The following is a 17,685-nucleotide window of genomic DNA, read 5'->3' on the forward strand; positions in this document are numbered from 1 at the left end:
AAAATAAGTTAAATTAGGATTTAAAGTAGCAGGTTACAAACTAAACTGGTGATATGTCAAAATAAATCAAATGACTATTAAAATTAAATAGCATACCAAGTCCAACACTGCTATTTTCAAGTAAGTAGCTTAAATGCTCAAACATGGCTTTTTGGTTTTGACGACTGATCCGGCAAAAATAGCAAAGAAACCGACAACAACTTGCTACCATTTTAGGAAAAGCAATCTGTGGAACAGAAACACTGTTAAATAATCTGTACATTTTTCTATTCAAATATACATATAAAATGTTCTTCTCTGCTGTTTTGCACCAATAATACTATTATTATTAAATAAGGGGACCACAAAGTGATCATTCCAACAAAGTGAACATTCTCGGGAATGATTCTGTCAAGAGCCACAATTGCTTCCTCTTTTGAGTGGCAAACTGGGGCACTCAATAGAATTGTTCATCAAATGGTCAAAAAAGTCTGCAAGGGCCTTATGGAAAATCTCTGGATCCATAAGGTGCCAGGATGGACCATCCAAACAGATCCAACCTTGCAGAGATCGTGGGCAGCCAACAATACAGCTTGACTAGAAAATTATCTATGACAAAGATATTGGCATGGTGGTGCAGTGGTTAGAATGCAGTACTGCAAGCTAACTCACTGCTCACTCCTGGAGTTTGATTCTGAACGGTTCAAGGTTGACTCAGCCTTCCATCCTTCTGAGGTCAGTAAAATGAGGACCCAGATTGTTAGGGGCAATATGCTGACTCTGTAAACTGCTTAGAGAGGGCTATAAAGCACTGTGAAGTGGTATATAAGTCTAACTGCTATTGCTATGGCTGTATTATTCTCCATATCCAAATCACATAACTGCTCAAAAGGGAAACAAGGTCTTCAAAACTATTTTACATGGTTATCTATACATATTAGGTTGGAAATTACTTGGAACAAGCTCATGGTAGCCATAGAGGCCATAAACGTCAAGAATGCTTGTGGAACACTTTTGGTAATATTACAGTTTGAATGTAAGTATGTTTATTGCAGATGTTATGTTGCTGGCTGAATGATTTGCAGGGAATATTTATGCAAAGTCATGAGCAGTATGAATCTGAAAATTAATGAAAGAACAAGGTTGTGTTTTACAGGGAAAATTGAATGGACAATTTCAATGTATAGATAAAAGAAAGAAAACTATGGCAAGTATACGAATTTGCAGAATATATAGTATGTATAATGGAAGAGTATTTACTATCAATGAGAGAATGGGTGGAGAATTTTTAAGATGTACACATGATGGAAAGATATTGGGTAGTCTGTCTTCTACCCATTTGTCAAAAGTAATGAAAATATTTGTGTTTATACCTACTTTGGAAGGGAAAGCACAACATAATATAACAAACATAAAGCTAAATTAAACAGGAAGTAAAAATGTAAAGAAGAAAGAGGCAACATATGAATATGGCTGAAGTAAGAATGCTTTGCAATTATAGGAAGATGCAGAAAGTATAATGAGTTGTGTTGGTGTTAACTAGCTATGGCTATGCTTTATTTTATTTTTCTTATCTCATGTTTTAATTTCTTTGGGTTACTTATTCTTTGGTTGTAATCTTATCATACTATTTAGCTCACCAAAAACAGATGAAAGTTATGTATACCATGTTATATAAGCCTGGGTCTTATATTTATTTTTGATCCAAAAGACCCTTAGAGATTATTTTTGGAGGGTATCTTATTTTTTCCACTGCAACGCCTAGCCTGGCCGGCGTCCCGCCCCACCAGGTGACTCAGGTTTCCATAAGTGGAGGTGGAAGGCTTTGGAAACTGCCTTTTCATTTACATTCATCATCAATATTGTAATCTGTCTCTTTATTTTTTCAAAAAAATGATTTGTATTTACCATGATTAGCCTCCTTGATCACCAATGGGAAGGCACGGTGTGAATTCTGTGCATAAGTCATGGAAATACAGACACTCGCACCCTCAAAGCTCACGCTGCTTCCTCGCTTGGGGTACACCACTGCTTTGTGTGAGTGTTCAACTTTGTGGATCAGCTAAACTCTTCAACTGCCAGGGCCGCAGTTCCCATCAGCTTCAGGAAGCCTAGGCGATGGAAACCTTTGGCCAGGCTCCTCACAGCTGAAACAATCAGGCTCACCCAAGGACAGGTTGCCAGTCCCCACTCCCGCCTGCCTGCTGGATTTCCCAATCCAGGGCAGGGATAGAAAGGAGGCAGCCTCTGCTTGCCTCAGGCCCTGGCTCTCTTAACGCTTAGGCCACCTCACAGCGGTGGCACCAGCAGCAGGCAAAGCAGGGGGGAGGCATGCAATCTGGCCTGCCAAAAAACCTACAGCAGGATGGAGTGGGACAGGTCTTACGTAGGGCTTATTTTGGGGGATAGGGCTTATATTAGGCCTAACCCCCAAAATCAAGCTAGGTCTTATTTTCTGGGTAGGTTGTATTTTCGGGAAAACATGGCAGTATACATATTTGCATGTAAGAGAAATTTTGGAACCTGTGCTAATTACTGGCTTGGTTTTTTCCCCCTAAAGGAAAATTAGAAAGATGCGTTAAATTTATCATTCTTAAAGTGATTGTCAAAAGTCAAAATTTAAGAACATGTATTCCAATTTGGTCCAGATGCCTTTATTTTCATATGCTAAAATATTTGTATCATTGGTATAAACAATTACTGGAACTCTCAAAGAAATATCTATCCTATGACCTTATTATATACTCTGGAGATACAACATGCTTTTCATTCTTTGCCCTATAAATAGCGTAATGACATGATTAAAGTGCTGGATTTGGACTGTGAAAAGCCAGGTTCAAGTCAACAAAATCATTAGCTGACTTTGGAAAAGTTATCTCTCAATCATCCAAATATTTATGAGAAATTCAAAATATTTCTACATTATTATGTATGTAGTAACAGATGTGAAAACCCAGCAATTTCTATCTAATATTAAAAGCATTTCCATTATGGAGGACATGTCTGGGTCAATACTCAAAGCCATTAACAATTTTTTTCCCTGACATCTTAAAACATTAGTCATTTATATTTTTGAGAAAAATGCCACAATCATTCAAGTGTCAAATTGCAGAGCACCACAGTAATCATTAAACCTCCTAAAGTATCTGCATTAAAATTACTTTAGAATTCAGCAGCTTGAATAAAAATAAATGGTACTCTATTGCACCAAATCTTGTTGACAGCAGGCAATTATTTTATGAGGATTTTTTTCTTACTAACTTTACACTGTATTGTCTGATTGCGTCTGAGAAAAGAATTAAAATGGGAACATATCTTATTTTCTTCTCAGTGAGAAAGTATCATTTCCTCCCATTTTTGTTATCTGCATTAAATTAAAAGCATTTTATTTTTTAACAATATGTATATCACATTTGTATAACTACATTGCAGGATTTGTGACATTCAGCCAACGGTCTTAAAAGTAAGTAATTAGCTTCACAGTGGAACATAGTGTCACATTTTAGAAAAATATAGCAGAAATCTTGTGATTTTATTTCTACTTTCAGATTTGGTTATGAGAAAGTCACTAAATATTTGAAGAACAAAATATGTAATCCATTACTATCAAACTTCCTCTAATAATCACAAAAGCATAAAGAGGCAAGTACATGATATAAACTAATTTTTGACAGGTTATAGATACAATCTAATGATGAACTAAATTTCATTTTATAATGAATTTATAATAAATACAGATTACAGTGTATACAGATAAGCAAACAGCCATTCATAAGACAGAGCAAACTAAAACAGAGATTAATAACAGCAGCAGCTCTTGGTCTAAAATGGAATAAATTTTCTTTTTTTAGTAAAACTTTGTTTCATAAGTTTTTATTTGAATTGAAAAGACTGAATTGCCACTCTACTGTACAATGAATATTGTATCTCTTTATCATCTCCCTATTTTAAGTAGTTTTCTCCTTTTTGTGTCAGAAATGAGTCAACAATGGTCTATTGTGCTGTGATCCCTTGTGTGGTTGTTGGCTTACCTCTATAGATTGATATCCATTCAATTCATGGCACTTTGGATTCAGTCAATAGGTTGCACTTTATTACATGTGCATAGCATACTTATACTATACCTCTTACTTATAGTAAGCATGGAACACCACAAATATTAACGAAATTACCTGAGATTTGTCTCCTCCAAGCACATTTACCATTACTTCCATAACTGTCTCATGCATACCCAGGACTCTCATGAGATTAGGATGCTGATAAAATACTTTGTTGTTCATTATATCTCTAAATGAGAAAAAAAAGAAAGGTAGTAATTTTATTTATTTTAAAGCAGCACCATTTTAGTTCCAAAATTCAAAACATATTAGAAAAGAATATTAGAATACATTCTAATTCTAAAGCGGTAACAGTGATTACAAGTTTAGTGTCATAAAAAAGACAACCTTGCTCAATAATAAGAGACAAAGTTTGCAAAGATAAGTTCTTTTAAATCTAATTCAGATTATTAAAAAAGAAAAAGAATTCAGGATTAAATCTTCAATTACATTCATTATGTGGAGGAGCTTCAAAAACATTGCTTGTTTTGTTCCCATTTTTAATCAGAATCAGGGCTCTTAGAAATGGAGGGATTAAGCTACTCTCTTATAATTTCATTCCTTAAAATTGCACATGTGTATGCGAGTTTTAAAAGGATATAAGTGCCACTTCCGGGGGCTTAGTGATGGTGATGGCGGCTACTTTGTAGCCGTCCTCCTGGGAAAGCGTGAGAACCGCTGAGAACAGCAGGCACCAGCTGTTCCGCAGCTCAAAACCTCCCTCCCGGGCGAAGGGGGGGAGGGGAGTATCACCTGAATAGAGGTAGAGCCTCTTGAACCCCCCAGGAATTTTTCCCTGGGGGGGTGAAAAGAGAGCTCCCTCGGAGTTCGGGTTGCCTCCACTTCCCAGCTGTCTTTGTTCCTTTGGGAACAAAGCAAAACGCTGCTACCACCTCCGCGCTTAAAGGGACCGGGTGAGTTATTTTTAAAAAAAGCGGACAGAGTTGGATAAAGGATTTTTTTTATTGGATTTCGTATGGACTTTAGTTTGAAAGATTGACTTTTATTTCTTTTCTTTTTCTCTTTCTTTTTCGCTTTTTCTTGTGTGGAGAGTGAAAGTAAAATGGCGATTGGAAAGGGCTTTTTTTGAAAAAAAAGTGAGTGAAACGGAACGTTATGGATTAGATGGTTTTTCTTCTCTTTTTAAATTTTTTCTTATGGTGGATTTGTGCTTTGGGAAGACTTTTTTTTGTTAAACTCTCCTTTGTTATTTTCTTTTCCCTTTTAAGGGACTTTTTATTTTTTTATCTTCTTTAAAGAAGGAGAAAAGAAGAAATAAGATTTTTTTTGATAATGGCTTCAAAGAGGCAAGCAACTTCTACAGTACCTAAGGTGGCTTCTTCTCCTGCGATTCTACCGGCACAACAACCTAAAGCTACACCACCACCCTCTCCTCCTTTGCCAGCAATAATGGTACAAGACATGAAAGATATAATGGGAAATACTGTAGCCCAAATCAGAGGGGAAATGAAGGAGCTTTTAGAGCAAAATAATACTCAAACTAGAGGGAAAATGAAGGAGCTTTTAGAGCAGAATAATACTATCTTGAGGCAAGATATAGTTATGGCCTTAACAGGACTTGCTTCTGTGGTTGAGAAGTTGGATTCTAGAATGGAAGAGGTGGCAGACAAGGTGGACATTCTGGAAGACAAATTTGAAGGTATGGAAAAAAAGATGGAAATTTCACAAGATGACATTGTTATGTCTCAGTACAGAGAGATGGAATATGCTTTAAGAATCAGGGGTCTGAAAGAAGATATGCAGCAAGATCTGAGAGAGATTGTGGTAAATGACTTTGCTGTTATTTTGAATAGAGAGAAAGAGGAAATACGCAGAGAAGTTGAAAAAATATTTAGAGTTAATTCCTGGATTGCAAAACAGAGAAATTTACCAAGAGATGTGGTGATTTATTTTGGAAAGAGATCTCTGCGCAATGAAATTATACAAGCTTTTTATAATAAGAGATTTCAGATTGCTGCTTAAGATGTTATTATTTTAAAGGAGATCCCATCTAAAATTTTAAGAAGGAGAAAAGAGTTTGCTTTCTTAGCTAATGAACTTAAAAAAAGATTGATGCCATTTAGATGGGAGATTCCGATGGGTATTGTTGTGAGCCATGCGGGGATGCGATATAGACTTAATATAGTTTCTAAAGCAAAGGAGTTTTACAAGTCGGTCCTGGGAGCAGGCTCACCACCACCTATGATACAGAAAGCCTTGGATGGTAAAGAGATGGAACAGCAGTCTGAAGAAGTAGTATTGATGGATATTGGAAAGTCACAGGCGGAGTGGCTGCAACAAGCACAGATTAAAGAGAAAAGAATGACTCGCGCAGCACATAGACGTAAAGAAAAGGAACAACAGAAGAAAGAAGTCAAAGAAGTTCTTCAAGAAGTTGCTTCGGTGCCTGTGGGAGGAGCAAGACCCAAGAGCTCTGCAGCACATTCTTCATTGGCAGATCTCCAAGCAGTCTTCTCCAGGCTTCTGGTTAAGGGAGATGGTAAAGCTCCTGACATGGAATGCTAATGGACTTAATTCCCCTCAAAAGAGAAAGAAAATCTTTCATTATTTAAAGCAACATAATAATGATATTATTTGCTTGCAGGAAACACATATTATATCTAAAGATCAAAAATATTTAGTTAATGCTCGTTTGGGATCTCATTTTGTATCTTTTGCTCCTGGGAAAAAAGGGGGAGTAGTTATTTATGTTAAGCAAAACTTATCAGCCTGTTTGGTAGAATCTGATCCTCAAGGGAGATATGTTTTGATTGAAGTGAGCTTGTATGGTAAGAAAGTACTTATAGTGGGACTGTATGCACCAAATCAACAACAGGAACAATTTTACAGACTGTTACATCAAAAATTAATTTTGTTGGATTACAGATCTGTTATATTAATGGGAGACTGGAATGGTGTGTTAGATACACAAAGAGATAAAAAAGGATCCTCTATTTCTTTTAAACAGGCTAAATTACCTAAAGCTTTTTTTGATTTGAAAGAGGACTGGGAGCTGCGAGACTATTGGCGTGAACATAATTTGGAGGAGAGAGACTTCACTTTTTTCGGATAGGCATCAATCTTTTTCAAGAATTGACTTTTTTTTTATTACGACGGATTTATATTTCAGGGTAAAGAATGTTAAAATTTTTCCCAGGACAATGACGGATCACAGTCCAGTTTGGATGGAATTGGCTGATGAAAAAGAGGAGAGGATTTTTGTCTTTTTATACATATATTATTGTTAACTATTTTACAACTTGTTTAATTAATGCATTTAGATTTGTTTATAGTTTATATTTGTTTTAAGACTTTTTGAAAAAATTTTAACTAAGCCTGTATTCAGCTCTGGGAAGGTTGGGGGAGGGTAGGGGAGGGTGGGGGGGGTTGGGGAAGGGATTTGTATTGTTTTGTAAAATCTAAAAATTTTCAATAAAAAAAGGATATAAGTGCATTGACTTAAAAAAAATTCAGAAATGAAACAGGTAAGTAGTTCTGACCTATTGTGAAATAGTACTGATAAAGTGCCTCAAGTCAGTGTTGATTTTTAACAACCACATAGCAGGGACAATCTGTTCCCATTTTAATCCTTCAGGTCTTCATGGGACGGCATGCACTAACTTTAGTACGAAAACAAGGAGGTTACTTGCCTGTTAGAACATTAATAGGATGTTATTTGATCAATAAAGGTGGTTTGAAAAAAATCTTGCACCTTAGGCCTTAAAGGACCTTTGCCACAGAAAACCCCGCACCAATGACTATCTGAAAGTCTTGTAACAAAACCAGTCAGGTTGAAAAATGGGCACAGAGTACATCTTAACTAAGAATCAATAAAGCTTAATGTTCTAACTGTATTTTAAGACATTAAAATATTTATTTCTTACCCTAGGCCATTAATCATCAGTAATTCTTCTTCTTTTCCCATTCTGACACTGAGAAGTGAACGAATTTGTCCCAGTGCTGCTAATAAGTTGATTGTGTCTTGCACAGAGGCAGCGCTTATAGTATAAGATTTTCTCAGAGCTTGCAGCAGCTCACCAATGCTATCATACTGCCTTCGAAGTAAGTTAAACATAATGCGAACTAATTCTGGATCTTGGATCTGATCTTCCTGTGCCCAGCGAACCATAGTTTGAGATATCAGCTCTTTCAGAGAAGCTGCGATAAAAGGGGAAAGATTAAAAACAAAAAATACAAACTATTCTTGACAGAAAAAGCTTGTTAAAAGCTTGCTGTAATTAAGGAATCTGAAATTTTAATTAGCAAGGTTTACTTAAAGAGTTTAGGATTTAGAATTTCATCTTGGCTGGGAACAGCTGGTAGTCACAGCCCTGCCAATTATGCATGACCTTATGTAGCTAAGTTGCATCACTTTCAGGCTAACAATGTGTATGCTTGTTACCTGCCTTCTCTTAATCTCTTGTGGATACCCTTGAATGATGGAAGAAGTCAATGATTACCCCTTTTGTAATAAAAGGAGAACAAGTGACAGTATTACTGATACAGGAGATACTTCTATTCATGAAATACAAATGCACATCACCCAACTCGAACAGACATTCAAGCCACATACTCATACTCTTCTGTGTTTCCTAATATCTTTTGATGGCAGTAAACAAAACTCCAGCTTGCCATCATTTACACTGTCCATCACTTCAGGATCATTTTATTCTTTTTTTCCTCAAATATGTGCTACTGAATTCAAGGAACTGTAGAACTGTAGATTTATACAGAGCTATACTTTCGAACACAGATTTATAGAACAGATTTATTGGAGAATGAAAAGCTAACATTAAAAAAAAGAAAAAATGGCACTTTCACCTACTTTAGGCCAAAGATATAGTCCCAAGGTTTATTAAAACTCTACAGTTCTACTAGGAATTAAAAGAAAGGTGGAGCATGCAAAATCCTCATAGATAAAACCCAAAAAATCTCTCTAAATTCTATGCACGAGGAAAAATGAAACACTGGAATTCAAATTCCTAAATTACTAGGAAGAATTTTAAGATGGAGTTCCATACGTACAGCAAAAGTGGGAGGTTTTTTTAAATGCCTGAAAGTGACATTGATTATTTTCAGACTGTTGCATAAAGAAAATTCCCATAATTTTTCCTGTCCATACAGTATGCTGCTGCAAGCCACTTAATTCATTTTTACTTAAGCAGCATAAAGCCCTTGTACATAAATAAATTATAAATTGATAAATTAATAAATTGGTAAAGGACAATATTTTATCTTGGTTTACTAGACAAGACCAACATTTGGGACATATACTTCAAATGTTCAGATACACCTTTTCATTCCAACCAAATAACGCTCAGCTTGGTTTCAAAACAAAATATTAAAAGAGAGATAAATTTAAGGGAAAAAGCTTTCATGTCATAGAAGATCATATCTTTAAAAAAACATACACAAAAGAACTCCTATAAAAAAATAGCATTTTAGACCTAGCATTAATTGCTTTTTCAGCAGGAAGTTTGGAAAGCTTATTGTAAAAGCATTAGGGTAGCAGCTCAAAGGAAAGATGCAATGCCTATCATCTTATCCCGAATTTAATGATTCATTAGATCTGGTTAGAACACCAGTCTTTGCAGACAAACATGGGCAATTACAGTCTGAGGTAGTCAGTGAGGAGGAAAGGCAGATTCTTTGAACTAATTTATTATATCTTCAGGGGGTAAGCTATTTTTATTAGACTATTTTATTCTTTTAGTCCTGAGAGAGAAAGCTAGGACAGCGTTTCTCAGCAACTTTAAGATGAGTGGGCTTCAATTCCCATGCTGGCTAGGGAATTCTGGCAGTTGAAGTCTACCCATCTTAAAGTTGCTGGTGTAGACATTGTTCAAAAGGATAAGAAAAATATCTTTTGAATATGCTGTTCCTTTTCTTTATCAAAATTTTCTCTGTCTAAAATGGGACAATTTTAATTAAGCTGAAGAGTATCTATCTCTGGACTGTGATCACAGAAGAAAATGTACCATACACATAAGAGGTGTTTCACCACAACTCTGTTGAATGGTCTGTTCACAAAAAAGTGGTTATATTCTTAGAAGAAATCTATGTGAGATTATAATACTGTCCCCAGACAAAGAAAAAAAGCATTTCATTGTTACAAAAAAAGTTATACATAGGGTTATCTTTTGTCTTCCTATTATCAGAAATGGGGATCAAGAAACTTTATTATCTCCTTTGCAAACTAACTCTCAAAGTGATTCAAACATCCCTGGTAAAATCTAAAATTAAACAAAAACATCATAGATAACAGCAGTAAAACCATACCAATTACATTCCTTCTCCAGTAAAAAACTTCCTTTCATAAATAAATTGATAGAACAGGTCTGTATTCCTTCAGCCCATTATTTGAATCCAATACTAATTTAGAATTCTCATCTGTTTGGGGTTTGTAAGTCCATACCTAAAATGGAACCATGACATATGGCAGACATGTCAAACTCACGTGACGTTGCGCAACGTATCGGGACGGTTTTGCCATTGCTGGCAATGGGGTGGGTATGGCTTCCGGATGACGCGTCCGGCCCACGGGCTGGCAGTTTGACACCCCTGACATATGGCATAGTTCTAGACTAGATAGCTGATTCATTCCTTAATTTAAATTCCAGATGAACTGGAATTTCTTCTTCCCTGTGAAATAGATAGCACTTCTTGTGCATGAGACGTTGCAAAGTTATAGTTCATCCAAAGCTATGATTTAGTTTAAGGAATACTGCTATACATTTAAATTCTTACTAGGATATTTTTCTTCTTCTTCTGTTGCCTCTCTCTTTTCTGTTTTTGGTATTCCTTTTATTTTATATATCAAAGAACATAGTTTTCCAGCCCATGAAATATTTTCTTCTTCTTCTTTTTCTTCTTCTAATGGAATACCTAGAGGGTAATAAGAACCCAAAATAATATACTAGCAATATTCTAATAATTAAAGAACCATCTTTATGCATCTTATGCAGTAATTAAACAAGCACAATCTTTCAAGGAAGGGCTGCCAGTGAAAATAAAAAAGGATCAGGAAACTTCATTGCAAAAAACATAATAAACCCTAATGAGTGGGCCAGATGAGGTAAATGGTTGAATAAGGATTTTAATAATTTTCATTTGACTATATAGTGATTGCTCAATGAACCAACTAGACTGAAATGTAGCTCAGTTTTGTTATGGACTTATTGAAGACAGAAGAAGCATCAGGAATAGGAAATGTAATTGGAAATTGACGATAACCATACTGTACTGTGTGGATTCTGGAAGTTCCAGGCCCAGAATAGGACAGTGGACATTAAATTATGTAAAGGAAGTTAATGAGTGGCAGCAGGTGGTAGCACCCAACTGACCTTAATTAATCTTGAAAATATTAAATAGATTGGATCTGATCAACACTTTGATGGAAGATCACCAATTGAAATATCAATTGCTGAAAAAAAGTTTCCTATTGAACAGCAATAACAAACCATGTCTTATTCTGCTATCAAGAAAACTACATGGACATATCCATATAATAATAATAGGAGTTAAACTCTATCTAAGAGATACTTCATTTTTTCTGAGGAAAATGAGAAATGTTGAGAACCAACTCAGTGTGATCTATTGCTACAAAAATATGTAATCATTCAAATTATTTTTTATATTGGAAATATTTTTTATTTGCCTATATTAGGTTTCCCATAAAAATATAATAACAACGGAAGATCTGTAAGTAGTAATGTTTCACAGCCAAAAAATTCACAGGAACAATATGACCACTCACCAAAATAAATGCCTTCTACCTACCACAATGAATTAGGAGCTTATCATGAAACTCATATAGCTCTTCCCGAATCTCCACTGGACAAGGATAATCTTCCCCCAATTGAAAATTCAGTAGCATATTAATCTGAAATTATAACATTAAAATTAGAACTAGGGTTGTACTATATTCAGATTTTCACCTTTTGTTTCAATCCATTAGAACATATTTTTTTTTTGAAAACTCATCAACAGCTGTGAGAGATAGGCCACTAATAATTTTCTTTTTCCTTCCATTTCTTTTTTAACATAGGATTATGTTTTTATTCTCTTTCCTTCTATTTGTATGGCCAGAATTAGAAATGCTAGATATTTTAAATAGCATTCCAATAATTTTGGATATAATGTTGTCCAACAATCTATAATGCTGCCAATAAGATATAGCAATACAGTTTTCTAAATTCCTAAATTAAATCCCTTTTTATAACTCTCAGAAATTCTGTTGAAAACTAAAAAAAAAAAGTTTGAAAGTTTAAAGCGACAGCTTTCTTTATTCTAATTCTACACTATTACTGGATAGTAAAGAAATATTGCTCAGGTTTTTGTATAGGGGAGAGAGCTTTGTAATAGATGCTGCATTTTAAGGTTATTGAAGGTTTTGCTCTTTTCTCTGTTTCTATACTTCCTGCTAGAACAGATGAACGATCTTCATCTACCTGCTCTTGAGGAGGAGAGCGAAATTCCTTTGTCTTCCTGGCAGTCAGCGCGGCAGACATATTCAAGGCTTGCATCAGTTCATTATACCTGTATTTCTGATTATACTGTAACTTTAAGACAAAGGTATCTGCAAATGACACAATAGCTTCCACTCTGTGTTTCAGCTCACAGTCGCAGAAGTAATTGAGCAGCTCACACATCTAATATGAAAGAATAAATGGAATATACAGGTGAATTATATATATTGGTCTCATACAGTTCTAAATCTGAGGGCAATACACATCATTATATGTGAAAATTCAATTTTGTGGTCAATGAAAAAGGAGACTTAGTTGAATCCAAACTGTCCTTTCACTAGTGTAAGGAATTTTCCAGTTGAAATAAACATTGTTACATGTCATTCAACAGCATTATTGAATCTATAAATCTACATTTCCTAGGATGTAGTAATCTGAAAATCTGGGGGTGGTCCTCTCCTCCCATATATAATCCACTGAACAAACAAGTGACGAGGACAGTGAATGACAGCTTGATAGCCGCATCTAGACCAATACTACTCTGATCCAAATTTCCTAGCTTTCTTTCTTTTTAGTTTTAAAAATACCTTTTTCTGCAATAAAATGGCACATTCATGAGTAAAGGTTTTAAGATCTGGATAACACTCCAGATGCCAATATCTGTAGCAATTATAATAGTTTAACTGCCACTTCAGCCTACTTATTGTAACTACGCAAATGCTTGTATGTCTTTGCACACATACCATATTTGCAAAGTCTAGTGATAGCTATTTCTATTCAACCCAATCTCTCATTTGCCTATTAATATGCATGTATGAATTACATACAAGTGGAGGAGAATTATTGTAAATATATCTACTTCACCTTGTTTTCCAGTTCTTGTACTAATAAATATTATAAATATGTATTTGTTTCATTTATCAAGGATAAATAGATAGAATTGATTTATTCCAAGTTATATATTAGGACTAATGAAAAACTGAGAACACAATGGAATACTGTATGTGGTGTTTCAGTAACATAATATACCTGAAGTTTAACTGACTCTGGCAATCTTGTTTGCAGTAAGCCCTTTATTGGGGTCTTAGTTTCCTTAATGGCCTTTTCACCAGCCTCTACTGCTTTTTCTTCTATTTGGCTAAGATCCTCTTTCTCTGCTTGCTCCATTATGTCTTCTTTGCTCTCACCAAATACACATGGTTCAATCAGAAGCAAAATCTGTTTAACATCATGATCATCAAAAACTCCCATCCTAAGCAAAGTTCCTATAAGTTTCAGGACAGGAACAAATTGGAATTCAACTTTCCCTCCAACAGGGTCTCGTATATGTGCTCCACTGCAGTAGACTGCTTCTGTCAACATGCTTATAGTCTTTGTCTTCAGGATCTCTAGTGGTATCTCTGGACTAGGCTTTTGATGATCATCATTGGACAAAATGAAACAAGGAGTAGAGAATTTAAACTTTGGTTTCAAGCATGTGCTAAGTCCAACTCCAGGCAAGCCATGTTTCTTTGATCCATCTGGAAATAATCGGATTTTCCTGGTTTCATCTGTAACAGGAGTGATAAATTCATTGTTCATCATGAGTTTTGCTTCCTTGGAATATTCTAAATGAATGCTAATCAATAAGTCATAGAATCCAGACCTTAAAAGTCCAGGCAAATACCGATTATCTATTGTGTAAAATAATTGGGAAACATCCACATGGCTGCAAAGAGCATGAGCTACTCTATTATTACCCAGAGCACAAACAGAACTATATAGCTTTAAAGTATGATAGTGGAACCTCATCAAATCTTCTTGTTCACACAATTCCAATATGTCAATACACCTGTAATGATACAAAAACAAAACAAACAAAATAAATTCTAAAGCTTGTTTCCTTTTATTAAGTATACATTGTTAGATTCTTGGAGAGAAAAATGTAAGCCTGTACTGTACAAGCCCTATGCAGTAGTTAAACTGTAGTAATGCAGGCAAACTCTGCCCACAGCCTGGAGTTCGATCCTGATGGGGCTCATTGTTGACTCAGCCTTCCATCCTTCTGAGGTCAGTAAAATGATGGCCCAGATTGTTGCAGGCAATATGCTGACTCTGTAAACTGCTTAGAGAGTGCTATAAAGCACTATGAAGCTGTATATAAGTTTAAGTGTTATTGCTATTATTAATATACATCCTTGATGTAATCAATGAAAATTAAAAAAAATGTAGCAACTGATAATAATATAATTCTTTTAAATTATAAGTAACAAAAACTTATATTTTCAAAACATATAATATCATTTGTATTTCTAATCAAGCAGAGCTTTCAACTCTAAATTTTAAAATAAGTTGGTAAGTACTGCATATCTGACATTTAGATGTTTTTTGTTTTGTTTTCAGTGTATACATGATGTCATGATTGTTTATGTAGTTAAAAGCAACAGTGACTTAGCATCTCAAACAGTAATTAAGACATCTACTTCATAATGATAGCAATATCATAGCAATAGCATTTAAGCTTGTATACCACCCCATAGAGCTTTACAGGACTAGAAATTCTATGTCTTTCACTCCAGCTTTAATTGGCCAATGTTATTTTCTAAAACTAAACTAATTTCTGGATCAAGGGTTCAATGAAATTTTCAAACAAGTGTGTGTGTATTTTTAGAGATTTTTTGGGGGGGTTGGATTTGTTATAATCTAAACAGAAAGTCACAAAATACTGCAAGAATTGTGATTTGATATAACTATGAATATAATAAATTAGGTGTTCATATAAATTTTCTAGATAAATAACAAAAAAATAAATAAAAGTAAACGGCTAAATAAATAAATAAATCTGACAGACGATATCAATTTGAGGATTGATTGTTAAAACCTACGTGTGAGAAAGATTTAGAAATAGTAGTAGCAGTAGCAATAGTAGACCATCAGCTCAATATGTGCAAATGTCATTATGCAACAGTATAACAGTAAGACAGCCAATGTTATTTTGGATGCACCACCAGAAAACTGTGTCTAATCATGAGAAATAATCATTGTCATGTTATGGTTACATCACACTTGGAGTATTATATACAGTATTATATTACCTTTTTGAAAGAACCAGGAGCAGGATCATTGGAGAACTACAAGAATTAAGGAGAAACTTCCTGACAGTGAGGACAATTAACCAATGGAACAGCTTGCCTCCAGAAATCATGGGCATTCCATCACTGGAGATTTTTAAGAAGAGGCTAGACAGTCACTTGTCTGAGATGGCATAGGTTCTCCTGCTTGAGCAGGGGGCTGGACTAGAAGACCTCCAAGGTCCCTTCCAGCTCTATTCTATTCAAAATGAATGGAAAGGGCTCTAGAAACCAAGTCTGAGAGTAATATCTGAAGACATAGGTGTGTTGAGAATGCAGAAGACGAAGAAAAATAAGAGAATTACAAAAACTTAAAAGGTTACATATAATGAGATGGGCCTCTTCTCTGTTAAAATTGAGAGAAGGATTAGGATTAGCAGATTGAAATTAAAAGGAGATTCAGGATGAAAATTAGAATAAATTCCTGATGATAAGATCTGCCTAGAATTCCTTCTCAGTGGAAGTTTTCAAGTAAAGAGCAAATGCCAATCTCTGGAAATTTTTAGAGAATACCTGAGCTAAACAGTAGGACTAGTTGACTTATAACTTCCAACTCATACATTCTATGATTTTTTTAAATATATATATACCTGTTTTCTTCTGGAATATGAAGGGCCATCATTTGCAATGGTTCCTGGCATTGTACTAGCCATCCATGGCGGTCACTGACACGATCAATCTCTACTTTCAGGAAACTGTTTGGCATTCTGCTCCAGACAACTGGTGTGAGTGTTTGAACATCCAGCCTAGGAGGGCACTGAGGAATGGGATTTCTCTCTTCACTTTTAAAAATTGCAGCTGATAAAGGCATGGTGTTCTAGAAAATTATACATGGAAATTTAAACTTTCTGAATTGAACCTTAATAATAATAATAATAATACTCTGCATGCATAATGTATTTGTTCCTTTTTCTTGATCCTTATTTGCCAATACTTTTAAGCAGATATGAAAGGAATGGAACAATGGTTTACACACATTTAATAGGCACCATAATGGTACAAAGGTTAGCAAAGCCATCTTGGGGTAATGTAGCAAATTTAATATGAGATGTCATATAATGTAGATGGAGTTTGCCCCGTCTATGGAAGGATATCTTATCAAATAGCACCATACTGCCATGGTGGCCCAGTGGTTAGAAAGCAGTATTGCAGGCTAATTCTGCCGATTGCCAGCAGTACAATTCTCACCGACTTAAGGTTGACTCAGCTTTCCATTCTTCCAAGGTCAGTAAAACGAGGACCCAGATTGTTGGGGGCAATAGGCTGACTGTGTAAACCACTTAGAGAGGATTGTAAAGCACTGTCAATTAGTATATAAGTGTAAGTGCTGTTGCTATAGGGTCCTATGTTTATTTTCCTAACTAAATATAAAACAATTTGGTTCACATTCCCTAAATATGAGAGAGCCATTACTGCATTCATGTAATAACAGCTGAAATGTATTCTAAATAAACAGGTAATTTAAAGGTACTACAGTTTTCCAAATTATTATCTTCCAAATGCTATCCTGCAACTCTATATTGTTTGGGGAAGGATATAATAGAAGCAGAGATTAGCCCCAAGGCTAAATATTTGCCTGTGATTATTCATGAATCACTTTGCTTAACAATAATTGAATATTATTTTTAGGTAAGACTCTGCAGATATGTTGACTAGTTAACGCAGTTTGCAAGTTTGAATTTACTTAAAAGTCACAACATCTATTGATGGTAATTTGATTAAAAATACCTTTAATTTACCCAGTTCAAACTGTACCAGGTGTGTGCTCGTGGGCTGTAAAAAAACAGCTGGAAATAGTTTTGTGTTTGGCTCAACCTGAAAAATAGAGTTAAAATGCAATATAAGCCTATTAGCAACACATGTAAAAAAAACTATATAAAGATATATTTCTAAAATCATTTCAACAACAGAATACTTAAGTCAATAAATAAATATTCACATAAAAGGATGAAATCCTGAAATAGTACAAAATATGATAGATTTTGGCCTAGGATTATATTGATAGCAGCAGTGTTCCCAGCATACTGCACT

At 35.0% G+C, this 17,685-nt stretch overlaps 1 protein-coding gene across 24 annotated transcripts in view; it reads right to left on the minus strand.

The window, feature by feature from the left end:
* Nucleotides 1–17,685, minus strand: part of RYR3 (ryanodine receptor 3) — a 301,080-nt gene that overhangs the window by 132,916 nt on the left and 150,479 nt on the right. For all 24 annotated transcript variants that reach the window (XR_005556461.1, XM_039341606.1, XM_039341605.1 and 21 more), the window contains 9 exons: nt 17,383–17,469; nt 16,245–16,471; nt 13,574–14,375; nt 12,527–12,727; nt 11,856–11,958; nt 10,824–10,961; nt 7,961–8,234; nt 4,152–4,266; nt 97–226 (listed from right to left, as the gene is read on the minus strand). Coding sequence is in view for 23 of the 24 variants with exons in the window: in XM_039341606.1 (XP_039197540.1) it covers nt 97–226; nt 4,152–4,266; nt 7,961–8,234; nt 10,824–10,961; nt 11,856–11,958; nt 12,527–12,727; nt 13,574–14,375; nt 16,245–16,471; nt 17,383–17,469 (2,077 nt within the window). In the remaining variant the exon portion in view is untranslated. The remainder of the gene's footprint in view (nt 1–96; nt 227–4,151; nt 4,267–7,960; nt 8,235–10,823; nt 10,962–11,855; nt 11,959–12,526; nt 12,728–13,573; nt 14,376–16,244; nt 16,472–17,382; nt 17,470–17,685) is intronic.

The sequence above is a fragment of the Crotalus tigris genome, unplaced genomic scaffold (assembly GCF_016545835.1).
Source record: "Crotalus tigris isolate CLP2741 ecotype Arizona unplaced genomic scaffold, ASM1654583v1 scf7180000017771.5222438, whole genome shotgun sequence".
Classification (NCBI taxonomy): Eukaryota; Metazoa; Chordata; class Lepidosauria; order Squamata; family Viperidae; genus Crotalus; species Crotalus tigris.